Raw genomic sequence first — 15,462 nt, 5'->3', positions numbered from 1 at the left:
TGAGTTCCAATGGTAACACTGAGGTCCGTGAGACTGTATAGAATAAAATAATAGAATAAAAGAAAAACGAATGAGTTAACTAACATTCAAGTGGCATGTGCAAACAAACCACAGCACACACACACACACTCACAAGGAGATTTCACTCCGCAAACACAAACAACGTGATTCGGGATGCAGGACACTGGAGGTTTTTCTCCGATTTCTTTGTTCACCTCCCTCTCCCCCTTCCTCCCTCCCCTCTTCCTCCCTCTCCCCCTTCCCCCCTCCCCTCTTCCTCCGTCTCCCCCTTCCTGTTGTCACACATTACTTTTTGTCTCCCTCACCTTCCATACTTAAAAGTAAGATCACAGAACTGGAAAGGGACTTGAGGGTTAAGGCCTCCTAACCAGCTGATGGCAGCTCCTAATCTGTATTTTTCTCTCAACGCTTAACAATACATTTATATAAACCATGAAGATCTGACCATGTGCTCTTCACTTTTACAATCCTTACACTTATGAAACTGTGACGTCATTTACCCACAGTTATGGTGAAACCGGTTAATCCCGACATCCCTATTCAGGACTATAGGATACATCTATTTGGTGGGCAATACAGCGTATATTTATTTCACTTTTCATATCATAGTCGGGCCAATCATTTTCATTGTGACTCTCAATACAGAAACAGAGATCAGGAGGAGAACAGAGCAGGAAACAGCCATCCTTTACAGAACCATCCCTCACAGAACCATCCTTTACAGAACCATCCCTCACAGAACCATCCTTTACAGAACCATCCCTCACAGAACCATCCCTCACAGAACCATCCCTCACAGAACCATCCTTTACAGAACCATCCCTCACAGAACCATCCCTCACAGAACCATCCTTTACAGAACCATCCCTCACAGAACCATCCCTCACAGAACCATCCCTCACAGAACCATCCTTTACAGAACCATCCCTCACAGAACCATCCCTTACAGAACCATCCCTCACAGAACCATCCTTTACAGAACCATCCCTCACAGAACCATCCCTCACAGAACCAACCCTCACAGAACCATCCCTCACAGAACCATCCCTCACAGAACCATCCTTTACAGAACCATCCCTCACAGAACCATCCTTTATAGAACCATCCCTCACAGAACCATCCCTCACAGAACCATCCTTTACAGAACCAGCCCTCACCGAACCATCCTTTACAGAACCATCTCTCACAGAACCATCCTTTACAGAACCATCCTTTACAGAACCAACAAACACTTGTGAATGTGGGACTTGGATAGTTGAGTGTTGCCACATCATGACCACCGGTACAGAGCGTGTCACCAGAAGGTCACATGACCACCGGTACAGAGCGTGTCACCAGAAGGTCACATGACCACCAGTACAGAGCGTGTCACCAGAAGCCAAGGTCACATGACCACCAGTACAGAGCGTGTCACCAGAAGGTCACATGACCACCAGTACAGAGCGTGTCACCAGAAGGTCACATGACCACCAGTACAGAGCGTGTCACCAGAAGCCAAGGTCACATGACCACCAGTACAGAGCGTGTCACCAGAAGGTCACATGACCACCAGTACAGAGCGTGTCACCAGAAGGTCACATGACCACCAGTACAGAGCGTGTCACCAGAAGGTCACATGACCACCAGTACAGAGCGTGTCACCAGAAGGTCACATGACCACCAGTACAGAGCGTGTCACCAGAAGGTCACATGACCACCAGTACAGAGCGTGTCACCAGAAGGTCACATGACCACCAGTACAGAGCGTGTCACCAGAAGCCAAGGTCACATGACCACCAGTACAGAGCGTGTCACCAGAAGGTCACATGACCACCAGTACAGAGCGTGTCACCAGAAGGTCACATGACCACCAGTACAGAGCGTGTCACCAGAAGGTCACATGACCACCAGTACAGAGCGTGTCACCAGAAGGTCACATGACCACCAGTACAGAGCGTGTCACCAGGCAGCTGTTCCTCAGCTGGCAGCGCTGAGCAGATCCAGAGGGGAGTTGCTCAGAAACACTAGTCATGGCTGCCGTTGTCACTGGTGAAATATTCCGAGCTTCTAGCACTTGGGGCGCACTGAGTGCTAAAAACACGGCTCGGTTCTCATCGCTGTCAGGAACGGGTAAATGACATGGATTTCTAAACGAAACCAGAAAAAGATGCTGGTGCTGAAAGCCTCATTTCATGCCAGGGTGAAGTGTCGCTCGTCACATTCTCCATAGCAGAAGAAACTGTGCACCGCCAGGATGTTGTTCTGGTGTTAGCCAAGGCCGAGACCACTTATCGATATATCGATAATTGTCAATAACTGCGTGATATCGATAAGTGCATATGTTAAAAAAATAAAATAAAAAAAGCATGTACTATATATATATTTTTTAATACTTTATACTATACTAAAATACTAGGTCTTGTGGCATGTTTTAGTTAACTCACCGAAGGCCATCCCGGGGTCCATGCTGGGCTGAGCGTCCCCTGACGGCAGGTCCAGCCTGGTGAAGTCTCTGCTCTTATCGTTGTTGTACTTCACGTTTAGACTGGTGAGCTTGGAGAACTCCACGCGCAGAGTGCAGCACGCGTTGTAGATGTTCTGACCGTCTAGAGTCTGGAGATCACACACACAGTATATCTGTTAGACATGTCTGATTGTTGTTCTCAATAAATCTATCAAACAGTAATATCATGCTTTTCCAATGTTTTATCTACTCAACCACTGCACATAAATGAGCCATCTTCTAATCCAGGGGTTCTCAATTTTTTTTTGGGGAACCCACACTTCATGTATCGCGTAATTTCAACATGGAATTAAGGAATATCAAAATAAAAGCACACATTGTTGAACTTGATCATGCATATTTATTAGTTACAAATTTAATTACAGCACTATGTTATCAATACACATTTATAAAACGAGGCATATTTTGCCAAAATATGTTGCCATATTACTTGCCAATGCGCGACCCCACTGTCACCTACCAACGACCCCACTTTGGGTCGCGACCTGTAGTTTGAGAACCACTGTTCTAATCAATTCTGACAACTGAGAGGACTGACCAACTGTCCTCACTTTAGGATTCCTTAAACTTTCTATCCACATGTGGACACTTGATCCTCACCTAGCACTCTACAACATCAAGGGAAACCAATGTACCAAGCAGCACTGGCTGGACGTTGTATAAGCTGAATAGCTTTGTATTATGGACACGAAAATAAAGAAGACTTGATCCTCACAAGGATAAAAAGTACAAGAGCACACAACAACATAAACGGTACTCATTACACTCAACGACAGAGTTACAGCTGCAGTTTAACTGGGTCGGAACTCTGCGTTTCTATGACAACCCCCCGTGAGTAGCCGTCTGGCCGTCTGCTGAGATGGATAGCCATAACAAGGTCCTTACAATCAGCCATTCATTATCAAAGAATTTCACCGTAACAAGGCTAGTACTTTGCTCTATGTCAATATATATGTTCTCTTTCTGTTTTGACCTTTATCTTAGCTAGCTTGCTAGCAGCCGAATAAGGAAAACACAAAGCAAGGCAAGTCTTCAGGTGATGGAACTGCAAGAAGCTTGTGCACATGATAACAGTGTGTGTGTGTGTGTGTGTGTGTGTGTGTGCGTGCGTGCGTGTGTGCGCGTGTGTGTGTGTGTGTACTGACCACTTTGGCGTGGTGTGCATTCAGAGGGTCGTTGAACTGTAGCAGAGCCTGGAATTGGTTGTTCTTGGTGAAGGTGATAATCTTCAATACCGTTCCAAACTTACTGAAGATCTGCAGACAGACAGACAGACAGACAGACAGACAGACAGACAGACAGACAGACAGACAGACAGACAGACAGACAGACAGACAGACAGACAGAGTTATGAGTGTTCTTCAACTCCATCCCGACCCAAATGAAGAATACAGTTAAGCGAATTAATAAACAGCAATACATTTGTCAGTTGGATTATAAACAACATATGGTAATGGTCTAACTATCCGTCTACAGCCCACCAGAGAGGCAGCAGTGTCGTCTCTTAACGCTGCTGCTATGAGAGCATGGGTTTTCAAAGATTCTCAAAGACGTTTTCTGAATCAAACATGTCCAGCTGGAGCCTAAATGAAAAATCTGCTAAACTCATGTGCCTCGCGGCTGGAAAGCATCCCAGGGGAAACACTGAGTACATCAACAACAAGTGATTCACCAAACCTGACCCGACCTTTTACATCACACACCTTTTACATCAGACTACCATGGATTACCTGGTGCAGGACTTCCAATGACACAGGATAGAATAGGTTTTCTACGATGATGCGCAGGACTGGACTCTGGCCGGGCATCAACCCTGCCTCGCCCCCTGAAGCTGAGCCACCCAACGCCATGTTCCCAGAATGCACTGCTGAGTTGACTGCCTGCAGAGCTGCCTGTGCTCGCTGGGAAGGACAGGAGAGGGAGAGGGAGAGGGAGAGGGAGAGGAAGGGTGAGAGAGAGAGAGAGAAAAGGGGTAATATACAGTACATGTAATCGGTTAGTAATTTCAGTCAAGTAAAGGACATTTTCTTCACATGATATTCAGATGGTTCTTTAGCCTGACTGTCTGGTGAAACTGGTATGAGCAAGATAAGAACATTAGCATAACTAGTTTACCCTGAATAAGAATTTAAAAGGGGACTATTATAGGGTGGAGGCCTTGCACTGAATGTTTGTGTAGTTCTTTCTTCCACCATGGCTAACTGTAACCGTTGGTAAACACTTTGGAAAGAAAATACATAATTTACTGTGCAGAAGTCAGTAAAACACTGGAAAAGCATGACATTAAAACATGGAATTATTAATTGTTGTTTATATATTTCCATATCAACACACAGAAACCAACATGACAGACAAATAGGCATTGTAAACATTTGGTGAAAGGTCTCTATTCATATGTTATTGTTGTGCACCAAGGCAATTCAATCAATATCCCATGGACCATATTCACACGCCGGCCATTTTGCTCTTATGTCATGCTCAGGTTGGGATTTCTTTCCACCCTGTTCCCGCATGACATAAGAGCAAAATGGCCGGCGTGTGAATACGGTCAATTCTCCTTTAATGGACATATTACGTGGAACACCATGTGCATGTAAACGCGATAGAGAACTCACCCCCTGATTGGGCAGGTTGTCTGTCTTTAACTCGCGGTGGTTAGAGTACTGGATGTAGATTGGCTGGTTTCGGACATGGGGCGTGGCCGTAGTGTAGTAGTTCACCATGGTGATGGCGGCTTCCTCTGACGCCATCTCTAGAAAGGCCTACGTAGAGGAGGAGGAGGATTAATCATTCCTTCTACTGAAAGAGTTTACAAAGATACCAAAGAGAGGGCGGCTAGGTGGTGTAGTGGGCAAGGCACTCGCCACCAGTGTGGAGACGCTAGGATTCGCGTGTTCGAATCCAGCTCTCCACATTGTTTTCAGTTTAGCTGGTCGTCCGCAGTAATACACATTGGCCGTATTACGGGGTGGGAAACTGAAGGGTGGGGATCGGGCGTTGTGAACAAGCGACTCCTACAAGTCGGTTGGTGCGCCTGCGCAGTAGAATCAGGAAGTGTCGGGGGCAGCGTGAGCCTCCCACGCGTTACTCCTCGACACTGAGAGATCGAGCTGCGCAGGTGAAAAGATGCGACTGCTGTTACCTCAAGTACCGGAGGGGACTTGTGCTATGTATGACTTAGTCCACATTGCAGCCGGCTTGTGGGAGGCAAGAAACAGCGTTCGTGACAGGGGAGGGTTGAATTGGATGATACGAAATTGGGATGGGAGAAAATATAGAAAATGGGAGAAAAAGTGAAAAAAAAAAAAAAAAAAAAAGATACCAAAGAGAGTGCACTCATGAAGCATCCTGTCCCTCACCACACAACGCCATTTTGAGTATGATCATCTTCTACTACATCGTGTCTAGGGGTGGGAATCATCAGTTTCATCACGATACGATACGATATCGATTCTTTGGACAACGATACGATATTTGCCGATATCACAAAGTCTGCCACGATACGATACGATACGATTCAATTCAGGTGCCTGCGATCGATATGAGGCGATATTATGTGCCCATTTAACACAATCAGTCACATTTAGATCAACTAAAAAAAGGCTACGGAAATATCAATTGATGTATTTATTTTTGAGCTCTTCCAGACATTTAAATGAAAAACAATCTATTGTTTTTAATACAAATAGACCTCCTGTTCACTTTTGTTTTTATATATTGAGCTTTAACACACACACAGACACACACAGACACACACAGACACACACAGACACACACACACACACACACAGTCCCCCACAGCCCCCACCCCTCCTCCTTCCAAGTCCCCTCTTCACTCTCCTGTTCTCTCTCACGGTTAGCTGCTTAGCTTTTAAGCAGCCAACGCGACGTTCATTTAGATATTTAACGCGACGTTGGCATAAAGGAATGGCGACGATGCAACGCCTGTTATATGCATTTGACCCGTTGCGGGGAAAAAACTGCACAGACTTATATCTGCTCGCAAAATAGACGCTCTGTAGTGCTTTACAGCAGACGCAAACACTGCTGTAATGTGTACACGGAGTTTCACAATACTGGGCGCCGGCGGATATGACTCGCGGGGATTTTCAAAATAAGAGTATCGCAATATGAATCGATCTTTTTACGTTGCGTCGATCCTATTTGATTATTGATAATAGATCGATATATCGATCTGGATCGATGTATTGTCCCACCCCTAATCGTGTCTAGGGACGATCCACTGTTCACTTGTGTGTATACTAGGGGTTTAACGGTACACAAAAAACACTGTTCCCTTGTGTGTGTATAGTATAACGCCACCTAATGACTCCTGGTTTATTCTATAATGGAGGTGAATGATCCATGTCACTCTTTCCACTAAGTGGCAGTAATGGGTAAGGTTCAGTGTTCCAACCACCCATCATCTTCTAGGCAGTGTGATGAGGGATTCAGCAGATAATGGTTGAAGAAGTGCGTCTTTAGTCGACGGCGAAAGATTGGACTGGTTTCGGCTGTCCTAACTGGGGTGGGCAGTTCATTCCACCATTGTGGGGCAAGGACTGAGAAAAGGCGGCTTCTCCTTGATGACCCCCCCGGAGCTCGGATTCAGCAGGTCATAGAGCCACACAGCTGGGAGGACTAGGCAGTGTGATGAGGGATTCAGCAGGTCATAGAGCCACACAGCTGGGAGGACTAGGCAGTGTGATGAGGGATTCAGCAGGTCATAGAGCCACACAGCTAGGCGGACTAGGCAGTGTGATGAGGGATTCAGCAGGTCATAGAGCCACACAGCTGGGAGGACTAGGCAGTGTGATGAGGGATTCAGCAGGTCATAGAGCTGGGCGGACTAGGCAGTGTGATGAGGGATTCAGCAGGTCATAGAGCTGGGAGGACTAGGCAGTGTGATGAGGGATTCAGCAGGTCATAGAGCTGGGAGGACTAGGCAGTGTGATGAGGGATTCAGCAGGTCATAGAGCTGGGCGGACTAGGCAGTGTGATGAGGGATTCAGCAGGTCATAGAGCTGGGCGGACTAGGCAGTGTGATGAGGGATTCAGCAGGTCATAGAGCTGGGCGGACTAGGCAGTGTGATGAGGGATTCAGCAGGTCATAGAGCTGGGAGGACTAGGCAGTGTGATGAGGGATTCAGCAAGTCATAGAGCTGGGAGGACTAGGCAGTGTGATGAGGGATTCAGCAGGTCATAGAGCTGGGCGGACTAGGCAGTGTGATGAGGGATTCAGCAGGTCATAGAGCTGGGAGGACTAGGCAGTGTGATGAGGGATTCAGCAGGTCATAGGGCTGGGCGGACTAGGCAGTGTGATGAGGGATTCAGCAGGTCATAGAGCTGGGCGGACTAGGCAGTGTGATGAGGGATTCAGCAGGTCATAGGGCTGGGCGGACTAGGCAGTGTGATGAGGGATTCAGCAGGTCATAGAGCTGGGCGGACTAGGCAGTGTGATGAGGGATTCAGCAGGTCATAGGGCTGGGAGGACTAGGCAGTGTGATGAGGGATTCAGCAGGTCATAGAGCTGGGAGGACTAGGCAGTGTGATGAGGGATTCAGCAGGTCATAGAGCCACACAGCTGGGAGGACTAGGCAGTGTGATGAGGGATTCAGCAGGTTGCAGAGCGTGACAATTACCACCTAGTTCCCCACACCAGGAGCTCATCAAGCCTCATCAGCACCCACATAAAGAGAGAGGCGTCTGACAGCCAGTCAGGTTAGTCTAGAACTCATATCAAGCCACAGCTCACACCTACTATTTGTTCCTAGACAGAGAAGACTGACCGGCCGCCGGGATGACAACTTCTCTTCCCTGCTGCCTGGACCGACTGCCCCTCTCCCCCACACGACAACTTCTCTTCCCTGCTGCCTGGACCGACTGCCCCTCTCCCCCACACGACAACTTCTCTGCCCTGCTGCCTGGACCGACTGCCCCTCTCCCCCACACGACAACTTCTCTTCCCTGCTGCCTGGACCGACTGCCCCTCTCCCCCACACGACAACTTCTCTGCCCTGCTGCCTGGACCGACTGCCCCTCTCCCCCACACAACAACTTCTCTTCCCTGCTGCCTGGACCGACTGCCCCTCTCCCCCACACGACAACTTCTCTGCCCTGCTGCCTGGACCGACTGCCCCTCTCCCCCACACGACAACTTCTCTGCCCTGCTGCCTGGACCGACTGCCCCTCTCCCCCACACGACAACTTCTCTGCCCTGCTGCTTGGACCGACTGCCCCTCTCCCCCACACGACAACTTCTCTGCCCTGCTGCCTGGACCGACTGCCCCTCTCCCCCACACGACAACTTCTCTGCCCTGCTGCCTGGACCGACTGCCCCTCTCCCCCACACGACAACTTCTCTGGGATATATATTGATGTTATGGATGGGGGACGATACAGCAATATATCACAATATTTAGCATGACAATATTATATTGATATAGTGACGGCAAGTATCGATATTTTTTATTATTATTATATATATATATTTATTTTTTATGTTACTTGACAATCCCATTTTACTGCAATAAAAATGATTGGAATGAGGTTAACAGAGATGATACCAGTGATGTGATTGTGGTGAAAGTATCACCTGGTTCTTGGCTTTGAGCATCAACAGGTTGGTGACTTTTCCGAAGGGCAGTCCTAGAGCGATGACCTCGGCCTCGGACACCTCCAATGGGACTTTCCGCAGGTGTAACACACGAGAGGGGCCACAGGGGGGGCGCTCGCCTTTAAATAGCCTGCTATCACTGCCATTAGCTGGGGGATGGAGAGACAGGTTAGGTAGGGGGGGGGGGGAGAGAGAGAGAGAGAGAGAGAGAGAGAGAGAGAGAGAGAGAGAGAGAGAGAGAGAGAGAGAGAGATGAGATTAGCTACAGCACAGAATGTCCATGTGGCCATTAAGACAGACAGATTGCAGAGAGACAGGCACACAGACAGATAAGACACACAGAGGGGGGGGGCTATCTGTGTCATTAGCTCAGTGGTTCTCAAACTGTGGTACGTGTACCACTAGTGGTACTTGGTGGTACTGCTGGTGGTACTTGAAAACACTTAAAAAAATGTGTATATATATATTTTTTTTTTGCAGTCAGGCCACTGAATTTAGAAACAGGCCAGGTCAGTGTTTCTGGTTGCGGCGGCGCGATAGTTAGATAAACTAAGTGGGGAACAACCAGGAGATCACTGTGACAGAGAGTAATGCAGTCTAAACAGTCATAAATCTTTAATTCAACTTCAGCCCTGATCATAACCATTTATTTTTTTTTGATTTTTTTGTAATGTCAGATAAAAAATGAAATATTCCCACTTTTCTGAAAAGAGTTGGTGTTAAATCTGACATTACAAAAAATCCATCAAAATTTGTGTTGCTGCTAATCATTGACACATGCCTAGCCTGTAATAATCCCCCCCAGAAAAATGTACTTTGCATTTGATATATTGAAAATATTTTACTTTGTGTTTTTTTTAACAATAATTTGTGATGCCATCACACAAACTGGCATTTAAAGGGTAAAAATTCAAAAATGTATTGAATATGTGTTTTCTTTTCTTTTTTTACAATAATTTGTGATGCCCATCACAAACACTGGCATTTAAAGGGTAAAACTTCAAAAATTCCTGCACCAGAATGCAGGAAATTAAGTTTTTGTAACTAAATAAGTGTGTGTGTGTGTGTGTGTGTGTGTGTGTGTGAGTGAGTGTGAGAGAGAGAATGAAGAACAATTGCTTGCTGTGTGTGAGAGAGAGAGAGAGAGAGAGATAGAGAATTAAGTACATTTGCTGGAATACAGTTGTTCTTAACTTTCTCACTTGCTATGTGAGAATGTTAGTTATTATGTTCTCAATGCCCCTTGCATTGTATGAGTTGTGTGGAAGCGTTTGCTAGTTCTAGTGCTATCTTTTTGTACATTGTGGCTGTGTCTGACAAAAGTTAACAATAAATAATGGTATTAGGAATACATTTGCCTCCTGCGTGAACTGTGCATAGCTGAATAGACTGTATTTTAACGCCGGTCATATGGTGGTACTTGGAGAGCCAGCTACGTTCTCAGGTGGTACTTGGTGTAAAAAGTTTGAGAACCACTGAGCTAGACAGTTTAGAGAGACAGACAAGACAAGACAGGTCTGGTCCATGTACAGATCAAAGGCACAGCCTACTTCTATAATTAGCACCTCCTTGTGGCTGGTGTCAACAAAAACAACATCAGGTGTATTTGGTATGTTAGCAAAGACATCGACGGTAAGACCAAACCATTCTGGTAGCACTCTAGTATGTTTGTACATTGCTGCACTAGATGGTGAGATGTTTTGTACTGCATCAGACACAATGTCCACAATACGGTCATGACGAGCTATATACAGGTGTTTGTATGCATTACATCCATTTGTTATGTGTGCAATGGATTCTAGGTGTTGTTGTGAATCCTGATGGTTTAAACAGAATGGACTGCGAGTTTGAGGATTGTATTTAGTGGGTAATACCGGCAGTCTTGCTTTGATGGTAAATTTCAAAACATGGTCAGCAAACTCTAAACAGGCTAGCTTTCCCTGTAATCTGAGTCCACACCAGTACTGCATGATCTCAGACTGCTTCATGCTAAGCAGAACCCTCCTTGCAGAGTCTCTGTGCAGTTCGACAGTCTCTTCCTGCGGTGTTGTGATGTTGGATGTTGTGACACACACACAGTACAGACATCCATACTAACACACACACACACAGTACAGACATCCATACTAAGACACACAGTACAGACATCCATACTAACACACACAGTACAGACATACATACTAACACACACACACACACAGTACAGACATCCATACTAACACACACACACACACAGTACAGACATCCATACTAACACACTAGGGCTGGACGGTATGGTCTAAAATGTATATCATGGTATAATTTGAAGCGTAGACGGTAGGGCTGCAACTAATGACTATTTTGGTAGTCGACTAATCTGTCGATTATTTTTTCGATTAGTCGACTAATCGAAAAACAATTATATAAAAATTATAATATTCTTTTTTTTGCACTACCTTTGTGAAAGTGGCTTCTCGGCTATGGTCCAGCTGAAGACAGAGCAGAGGAACAGATTGGACATTGAGCATGACCTCAGAGTTGCTTTGAGACTCTTGTCAGGACCAAACAACATCCCCAGTTATCCTATTAGTTCCCCCAAACGTACTGTCGGTCTGTTATGTTAAGCTAAGAAGTCTTCAGCTGGCTGGACCAGAGCTGAGAAGCCACTTTCACAAAGATAGGTAGTCCAAAAAATAAAAAATAATTTTTTAAAAAAGTAATTAGAATATTATTATTATTTTTATTTGAATGACTAATCGACGCAACAATTCCTCATCGACGATTTTTTTTACTAATTGTTGCAGCCCTAGTAGACGGTAACGGTATATATCACGGTATATTAACTTATCATAAAATGTCTATACATGCTTCTGAAGGGGTAAAACACTGGCAGCTATTCCTGTACTCTTGTATTACTAGGACATATTTCACATAGTACAGAGGTATTTTAAGAACATTTATTGTACAAAACTGCAATAAAAAAATACAAAACCTTTTCTCAAGTGTCTGCAGGCAGATAACGCATATCTTGGATCGTGTTTTGACCATGTCTTTAAAGCCCTTTCTATTGACAGTTTGAAAAGGAACCATGTCCTTACACAAGTAAACAGTGACAGCATTTGCTGTCGGTCCACCGCTGGCTTTTCTTGTCATTGTTGAAACATAAATAATAATAATAAAAAAAAGTATTCTGTTACAGCTGCTGAGCTATATACTATAGCTAATGTCCATCAATATATTCCTTTGGAATGAAATAGGTTCAAGAATCGAATCAGGATTGTTAGGGGGGGGGGGGAGAGAGAGAGAGAGAGAGAGAGAGAGAGAGAGCTGCTAGGGGTGGAGCTGGCATTGGCTTGCTGAGGCTACACCAACAGGCTGCTAGGAGTAGAGCTAACGTTAGCTTTCTGAGGCTACATCTAGGCCTGCCACGATAACACATTTTGCTGGGCGATTAATTGCCCCCGAAAATATCGCGATAAGCGATATTATTGCGACCGGTTAGAGAATTTTTTTTTTGGATAAATTTATTTCCCAAAACTTTTATTTTGAAGCCCACCGCTCCGTCTTTTCCGGTGTTTAAGACTTTTATTTTGAAGCCCACCGACCGGACCGGAAGTATTGTTGTGATTTTATCAGGTACTTTTTGGGTACCAGAAAAGTCACGTGAAACACTGCAGACCACTGAATAGAGACGCGTCTCTAGGATTTCATAATCATTATGTTTGCAGCAGGCACAAGTGCAATAAACAAAGGATACAGTCACTGTGTATTCTGCCTCATTTATTGATTAAACAAAACCGACATCAACACAATTTGCCACCGAGCGGAGAGTTTAGTCTCGCAAAAAGATCGCTGACTTGTTAAGGCTTGTTGTTAGGTTAGGTGCTAATGTTGTGCTAGCGTTTTAGCATGGCTATCGTACATAGCGTGATCAATATAACTCGCTATTGATTGTTTGTATGAGTAACGTTAATGCTAGTAGAATAGACACAACGTGAGGTAATCACCATCCATTTTAAACCGGTTATTACCTAATGCTAACGTTAGCAAATAGACGCGACTGGTAACGTTACAGCTTGTTAGCCTAATGCTCGTTAACGTTAGCATAGACAGCCTAGCTAACGTTAACGCTTGTAGAATAGACACAGAGGTAGCGTTAGCAGAATAGACACAACGAGGGTCTCGTTAATGTTGTTATTGATTGATTGAAAACTGTGTTTACTCTGTTTGTATGAGTAACGTTAATGCTAGTAGAATAGACACATTGTGACTGACAAGGGGCACTGGGTCCGCCTCATTAAAACAAACGCGCAAATAGCAATTAATCGCGCCCGTCAAAATCATTGCATTCATTTTAATTATCGCGGCAATTAATCGATTTATTGCTTATCGCGGCAGGCCTAGCTACATCAATTACTTAGTGCGACGTGAGCATTCCAGAATGGCGAGGATGCAAAGCATGTTAGACCATTGGATCCAACGCAGAGTTTACATTACACATAGAAACTGCGCGACTCGCGAGAGAAGTTGTCACACAGCTGTGTGCAACGCAGGGCTGAAGTGCTAGTTTGCTTCTAGAATTGAAGGTCGGCTCTTGTCTATTATGAAATGACAATTGCGCGTTGACACGCCCACTACGCAAAGCCTCTGTGCTCCTAAATAATTTTTCCAGTTCGCACATATCTATTTTTAGGGGGAAATGCGAGTGAAATAGTCGCACTGTGGAGCCCTGTCTCGGCGGGCTGGCGTTGGCGCCACTCCTGGCAGCCCCCTCCCTCCACACTGTGTCGCTCTACCGGTCACAAGGTATAGTCAAAATCCATACCGTAGCGCAAATTCATACCGTTTATACCGTATACCGTCCACTCCTAACACACACACAGTACAGACATCCATACTAACACACACAGTACAGACATCCATACTAACACACACACACACACACAGTACAGACATCCATACTAACACACACACACACAGTACAGACATCCATACTAACACACACACACACAGTACAGACATCCATACTAGGGATGCCCCGATCACGTTTTTTGCCACAGATACCGATCACCGATCGTCTATGAGTCATATCGGCCGATACTGATCGTTTTTAGTTTTCTTATAGCAGCTGGCAGTATTATACTGTAGGTCTAACACAGGCATTTTCAAAATCCTGTCTAAATTATCTAATCTAATCTTAGAAATGAAGTAAAGTGAATAGTACTGGGTGTTGAGCATAACAGCATCTAAGTTAATTTACTTCTGACCATTATAGTCAATGTATTTTCCTATGCACTGAAACTTATATAAGATGTTCTCAGTGTTAAGTTACAGCTATGAAACACGATAGCTAATTAGCCAACAGCTGCAAAAACGAATGATGTTATAAGACATTGATATCAGGAGCTATCTGTAGCTACTGCTAGCCAGCTAGATAACATTAGACAATGCCTCATGTATTAAACTAAAGTGAATAGTTGACTGGGTCACTTTGTTTAAACAGTAACGTTAGCTAGGTAGCTAACGTTAGCTCACGGAACAACAATAGCTAGTTAGCCAACACTAGCAACTACTGCGAAAACTATTGCCAAAATGATGATATCACTAGACGTTGATATCAGGAGCTATCAGTAGCTAGCCAGCTAGATAACGTTAGACAATGCCTCATGTATTAAACTAAAGTGAATAGTTGACTGGGTAATTTTGTTTAAACAGTAACGTTAGCTAGTATCACTCGAGGTGCACTCGACCCTGCCGGAGCATTTGTTGACATGGGTCTGGGAGGGGGAGGGGGGAGGGGCAAGGCGTGCAGCAGCAGCAGCTGTGAGCAAGAGAGACAGCAAGTGGGAACTCCGCTGAGAATTGGATCATGTTTTCCGCGCGTGTCATCGATCGGTTTTCACGATCAGCGAAAATAAAGCATTATCGGAATTCACCGATCTCATATTTATACTCAATATCGGCCGATACCGATCGCTGGCCGATCGATCGGGGCATCCCTAATCCATACTAACACACACACAGTACAGACATAGATACTAAAACACACACACAGTACAGACTAGGGCTGGGCGATATGGAAAAAAATCATATAACGATATGATAATGTTATCAAATTTCTCGATATCGATAATTATCGAATTGTTATATATATATTTTTTTTTTTAAACAACAGATGTATGTTTATTTTGCAGCAATTCTTTGTCATTGCCACCATCTTTAGTGTTACATCCCCTCACACTCCAGTTCTCAGGCTGCAGCTGGTTTAAAAGCTAAAGTAGACCGGCTTCTCTGCTGGCTGTGGCTCCAGGGGAGTTGAACAGTTCTGGCTCTGCTAGTTTAT

General features: G+C 45.0%; 1 protein-coding gene across 4 annotated transcripts in view; it reads right to left on the bottom strand.

Annotated features, from left to right (window-relative positions):
• Positions 1 to 15,462, bottom strand: part of ptbp3 (polypyrimidine tract binding protein 3) — a 66,063-nt gene that overhangs the window by 16,384 nt on the left and 34,217 nt on the right. For all 4 annotated transcript variants that reach the window (XM_084325181.1, XM_084325183.1, XM_084325184.1 and 1 more), the window contains 5 exons: positions 9,120 to 9,289; positions 5,140 to 5,286; positions 4,255 to 4,425; positions 3,670 to 3,780; positions 2,445 to 2,613 (listed from right to left, as the gene is read on the bottom strand). In XM_084325181.1, coding sequence (XP_084181307.1) covers positions 2,445 to 2,613; positions 3,670 to 3,780; positions 4,255 to 4,425; positions 5,140 to 5,286; positions 9,120 to 9,289 — 768 coding nt within the window. The remainder of the gene's footprint in view (positions 1 to 2,444; positions 2,614 to 3,669; positions 3,781 to 4,254; positions 4,426 to 5,139; positions 5,287 to 9,119; positions 9,290 to 15,462) is intronic.

This window comes from Notolepis coatsorum (assembly GCF_963971535.1).
Source record: "Notolepis coatsorum genome assembly, chromosome: 11".
In the NCBI taxonomy this organism is placed as follows: domain Eukaryota; kingdom Metazoa; phylum Chordata; class Actinopteri; order Aulopiformes; family Paralepididae; genus Notolepis; species Notolepis coatsorum.
This window is presented reverse-complemented; position numbering and strand designations above follow the sequence as displayed.